At 37.7% G+C, this 6,000-nt stretch overlaps 1 protein-coding gene across 1 annotated transcript in view; it reads left to right on the top strand.

Moving 5' to 3' along the window:
- LOC134533908 (protocadherin-like wing polarity protein stan) overlaps positions 1-6,000 on the top strand; it is a 90,242-nt gene that overhangs the window by 27,262 nt on the left and 56,980 nt on the right. Inside the window, exons 17-22 of the mRNA XM_063371697.1 lie at positions 519-723; positions 914-1,026; positions 2,187-2,351; positions 3,743-3,897; positions 4,447-4,613; positions 5,485-5,745. Coding sequence (XP_063227767.1) covers positions 519-723; positions 914-1,026; positions 2,187-2,351; positions 3,743-3,897; positions 4,447-4,613; positions 5,485-5,745 — 1,066 coding nt within the window. The remainder of the gene's footprint in view (positions 1-518; positions 724-913; positions 1,027-2,186; positions 2,352-3,742; positions 3,898-4,446; positions 4,614-5,484; positions 5,746-6,000) is intronic.

Below are 6,000 nucleotides of genomic sequence, written 5' to 3'. Positions count from 1 at the left end.
AAAAAATATGGGTATTTGACGAGAGAAGAGGTTGTAACAATAGAATAAGTAAAATTTTTTGATATGTGTGTTATATATGATATGCAATTTATTAATAATATGTCATTTTTACATCTAATTAAATTTACGCGCATAAAGTCCGTGTCTGCTTGCACAGTGTCAATTCAAGATCATTGATGTGAACCAACCCAGGAGTCAGTTCACATCGCAGTTCCCAATGATCGTCTCGCACTCACAATACATTGGTGCAACAGATAATGTAGTCGAACGAAGCTTATGACTTGAGATCACACCTGAACTCTAATGGTGCAACTGGCCATAACACATAACAAATTGTGTATGTAATCTTTTTTTCAGTTTTTTTCCCCATATAAATCTGTAATTAGTAAACAGTCAAAAATTAAAAAAAAAAGGGGGGGGGGGGGGTAAAATTGAGCCTTAAAGAAGAAAGAAGTGGAAATTATTTGTTTGCAGAAATTTTTCAATATTTGGTAATGAAACTTCGTACTTTGCCATAGGTTTGCCACACAAGCAGAGTCAGGTTTGCTGCTGTATAATGGCCGCTACAACGAGAAACACGACTTCATTGCCCTTGAGATTGTATCTGGGGCCATACACTTCTCATTTTCACTGGGAACCAACGTCACAACCACGGTGGCTTCGATACCGGGAGGCGTGAGCGATGGGAACTGGCATTCTGTTACCGTCCACTACTACAACAAGGTGGGTACCTACGCATTGACACATTAGTTATAAATATGGTGTGAAACTAGTGAATGCTAGTTGTTGATTGTTTTTACAAATTATTATTTTGCAAACTTTTAAGTAAATATAATTTTAATTTGTTTTAGTGTTACTACAAATAAAACCTTGTTGCAATCAAGTGGATTATTTTGTGATGAATGTTTTTCAGAGTGCTCTCGTAAGCATAGATGACTGTGACACAATGCTGGCTACCAAGTACGGACACCAGCTGGGACCAGAGTGGGCATGTGCCAATCGCAGTGTACAAGTACTGGAAAACAGGTATTATCCTACTGTTACTATGAAACTCTCCGTAATACACTATTTCTCTGTTAGATGTTACTAAACTAGCAAACCTTTAATTTCTCTCTTCCTTTGCTTGGTAACTGTCAGATTTCATCACAGTTCATTATCTCCTATATAGAATATAGATTTTCACTTATCACAAATTTCTTGTGTTTCACCAACTTTATCATTCTTTATGGGGTCTAGTATTATATATACTTCAATCAAAATAACTTTTAAAATGTTGCCTGAATTTACGTTTTCCTTAGTTTTTAGGATCCATTTTTTTTCCTCCAAATTATTTCAAGAATAAATCATCCTCAACCGTAATAAATGTGTAAATCACGTGAAACTTAATTTTCATACTTAAAAATTAAATTTTCCCAAAATTTATTTAGGCTTGCTAGATATTTGCATAGTTTTTACGACAAATACAAACAAGATTTTCTACCTAGGTTATAAAAAGACATAAATGTACCTCATAGCTGAGTCTAATCATGCTAGTCATCATTTAATGTAGTGTGCATTGTTTTAGTGGGAGGTTGAATGTTTGGTCTTATTATTTACTTAATTAAATATATTTTTGAAGTAGAAACATCTTTGCTGAGGGGCTACAATTTTTGAGCATTATGAAAATTCCGATCGCATGAGGGGAATAGTTAGGTACGTGGTGGGGGAACTAGTAGAAGAGTAGAGTGCGTCAGCGGCGATGTCACTCCAATGCATGCACTAGCGATCGAAAGGGAAAACGAAAAGGGGGGGGGGATAGTAGGTACGTAGTGTAGGATGCTATATGCTAGTTGTAAATTCCGGATGGGGAGACGGTTGGGGAGAGGTAAAAATGATTCAGCAGTAATGCTAAGGAATTCTCGTAACGCTACTTGTATTTGTCTATTACTCAGTTTTATATATATATATATATATATTTTTTTTTTTTCATTTGAGATCATACTCTCATTCTTACTATTCTCAATTATTATCTCTTGTTCAATTTTAAAAAGACTAATAATTTATCTCTGTTAATAAGCACGAAGTTTCACTTCTGTTGCGCATGAACTCCATGCACACTTTTTTTATATTTACTAACTGTGCCCTTGTTTTGCCTTATTGAATGTGAGTAGTTATAATATATTGGAAATTATTTGATTTCTCCACAGATGTGCGGTGTTGACAGAAACCTGTCACAGGTTTCTCGACCTGACTGGGCCGCTGCAAGTCGGCGGGCTGCCTTCCTTGCCCACAAGCTTCCAAGTGCACACGAAAGATTTTGTCGGCTGCATCAGTGACCTGTACATAGATTACAAGTTCATAGACCTCAACAGGTGTGCTAGTTAAGATTTTTAATTTCTTGTGAGTGAACTGTAATTCACCCAATGGGTTTCCTCAACCTCTTGACGTAGCTGTTCGGCTGTCAATTTTGAAACAGCGTATCCATTTCTCTGCTCTCAGAGCCCATGCCTTTGATTGGAATTTATTCCAATTTTGGAAATGTAAAAAAACCATCTTCACTCCTTCTCGGGTTTGCCCTCTTGGAAATAGTTACCAGCGGAGCGGATGCGCACGGTTTTGTAGACCGCGAGAAACTTGTAATTTACCCTAGTTGTTGGTTATTTGCAGGGAAAGAAACAGTCAACTTACAAAAACTTCATTACAAAAATTATTTGCAGGCGTGGTGTAAACAAGGACACCTTATAGCCAGCAAGCATATTTACTTCTGTCCGCTGCTTGCAGCGATCTGCTTGTTCTCTTGTCTCAGGAGGAGTAATTTTGGCTGATTGCACCATTATGCTCTTCAATCTGCGATCCAATGTTCTTGATTGAAAAATGATCTAAGGATCACTTCTAAAATTTGTGCCAACACATGCTGGGACTCCCGAGGCTTTCGCATTTATTTAAATTTATTTTGTTATGTTTACTTAATTGGGTTTGTGTTACTCCATGCAACTTAGCTGAATTTAATAAGTATGATTCTGTATTATTCCTTATATTTTCCATGGCACATTTTTAAATGAGCTTAATGGTGAGAGTGTGTTGCAATGACACTATCTCAGTTTTTTCTGATACGATCATTTTCCCAGTGGGTGAACAGTGATTGAGGTAAGATGCACCCAGCACTTCGAAGACTTCACTTTGTTTTGTTACTGATAATGTAGTGCTGTAACATAATTAATTTTCAAACCTTTTGTTACTTCCCAGGGGCCTATCTCCAGAAGGTAGACAGCATCACCTAATTATTTAATTATGCATGCTGGATCTTTAACCACCTAACAGGATCAGACTCTGTCTGGCCACATGTGTGGATCAGACCTCACTGATAGCCACTTCAGAGCTGTAGTGCTTTAAAACCACAACATATGTAAGAGTGGATTTATTGAAATGTAATGTGAACTATAAAAATGCGCTCTCGAATCCACGTGTTGTTGTTTGACCATGTGTGGTAGCATGTACAGACTGAGGTGTGTGAGATGCGTTAAAGAGTCCGCTTGTGTTAATGTGTGGAAACATGAGCTTGGAATGGATAGTGGGAGGGGGGGGGGGGGGAATTGAGTAGTACCCACACTGACAACATCTCATCCTGACTGAGAGTCTTCAGATGGCTCCGTGATCTGTCTCACATGGTGACCCCATGCTATTGTACCACTGATACACTCCCTTCCTGGACTTCGCCCCTGTCCTCAACTGGCATTGAACCTAGTTCTTTGTGTTCTTTCAGTTACGTGGCAGATAACGGGACAATATCTGGCTGCCCAGAGAAGAAGGATTTCTGCATGTCAAACCCGTGTGTGAACGATGGGAAGTGTGTGGACGGCTGGGGCACGTACTTGTGTGAATGCACCACGGGCTACAGCGGCAAAGACTGCAGCCAAGGTGAGTGCAATGTGTGGTGTATTTTTATTGTGTGTTTCTGCAGCTTCATGTTGGTCTCTTGGATGTGAATAAAATTATTTTGGTTGTTTGGTTGGACTACTAACTAAACGAACTCTTGCAAGACTTGCAACTTTGTGTCATTATAAAGTTTCTCTTGATAAATAACTGTATTTCATGGTAACTTCTTTGTTATTTTTGATAATGGTAATTCTGAGACTGTATAGGGCATCAAAGCCATGTTGCATCTTAGGGACATTGACCTTTACTTTTAAACACTCGATCCTGAAAATTGCACAAGATCCATATAGTCATAACATTGTTTCTTGCCCTGTTAGGCAATGTTATGATTTTAAAAAATTCACAATTTTTTTAAAATAGTTTTAAATAATTGATTTGATTTGTAATATTTTAAAAGAAATGTTAATTACATAGTGTAACATGATAGTGATATTTACTGTTAACGTAGTATCTATTTTTACTGAAATACGTTAGTAAGCTGTAGTATCTCCACATCAGGTAAAGTGATGCACTGTTCATGTGTCGTTGTAGCTGTCAAACCACCTTGGCGCTTCGAAGGAGAGGGTGTGCTTTCTTTTAACCCATCACTGCGACTCATTCACCTCCCGTGGCTGCATGCTCTCTCTGTGAAAACTCTGCAGCGGGATGCGTTCCTCATGAGCATCCAAGTGGGCCAGAACAACTCTGCAGTTCTTCGGGTGAGCTGTGACATGACACATTGTAGCGCTGGCTTCATTGTCCTCTTAGTGTTGGAAACACCCTGATGTGTACTTACCTGTACTCATTAGAGCAGACCATCAACCAATAGTACTATCAAACTTGTGCTATAAAATAATTTTAAGGAACTTTTTCATTTTGAGATAATATGAATTGTTTTTACAGTTTAACGTCCAGAATGTTTAAAATTAGCAGATTATGAATATTTTGGCAAGTAGATAATTGATATTTTGAAAAAAAATCTTCAGTAAAAAATTCACAAGAACTTCATAGCTGAGATAATACAAAATGGTTTTATGTTTGGTTCCCACTGACGGGAAAAATATGAAAACAGGATAAACTCAGGAAATTGAAAATGTGTCTTAAAGTTAGGGAAATGGAAGAGTATCAGTAATTTTTTTAGGAATTGTAAAACACAATTTCAGAATTGCTACTCCTGTTGGTCAAAAAAAATATTTTCTACTGTATCACACGTAAAATTTAAAGACAGAAGAATAAAGCAAAGGTTTATAATATACCTACAGAAGACATATTACCAAAATCTTGGAAGAATAAAAATTCTCAACTTTTTCTCAAACCTACAATGAACAATAAGATTATTGTAGTTGAAACTCACCTTGTTTTCTTACATTAATGTGGGATGTTTGTCCTTTACTACAGGTATTTATTTACCCTTGTAACAAAAACAACTCTGTATTACGTAATAACCATACTTTTTTTATTAATAAAGTAAGTAGCACTATCACTCATATTAAATTTGCAGGGACTGTAAAAACACTTAGTATTAACAGAGTGTTTATTAATGAGGTTCAGCTGTAAATGGTTGTGAGGTGTTTGCTTGTGCTTGGCTAGCTGGTGGAGGGCGAGATCCACTACAGCTACAGCAACGAGGTGGTGACACTGAAGAACGGGTTCATCAGCGACGGCAGGTGGCACCACGTGGAGGTCAAGTGGATGAGCGGGGAGGTGTGGATCAACCTGGACTACGGGCAGCGAGAAATAACTGAACCAGCTGGCAGCATACTGCAGGGCATGTTCATTGGCAAGATCCTGATTGGAGGCCCTGATTCCTCCGTGATGGAAGGCTTCGGGTATTTCGAAGGATGCATTCAGGTAATGTCTGTGTTAAAAATGGCTTTTGATGTTCTGTGAACATGAAAATGAGCAGAGAAAAATAGAATGAATAACTCTGAAATCGCATATTCACTTCACAAGAGCATGCTTGATTAGGTATATTATTATATATTAATTTACGCAATAGTTGGCTCTTTTGGTAATTGGCACTGAGTATGTGCATTTCTCTCTGAATATTTGACTGTTTAAAAAACAGCTGTGCAGGTTTTATGGTAGTAAGTCGTGCCATAATGT

The sequence above is a fragment of the Bacillus rossius genome, chromosome 7, assembly GCF_032445375.1.
Source record: "Bacillus rossius redtenbacheri isolate Brsri chromosome 7, Brsri_v3, whole genome shotgun sequence".
In the NCBI taxonomy this organism is placed as follows: Eukaryota; Metazoa; Arthropoda; class Insecta; order Phasmatodea; family Bacillidae; genus Bacillus; species Bacillus rossius.
The sequence above is the reverse complement of the archived record's forward strand: the minus strand, read 5'-3'. Positions and strand labels throughout refer to the sequence as shown.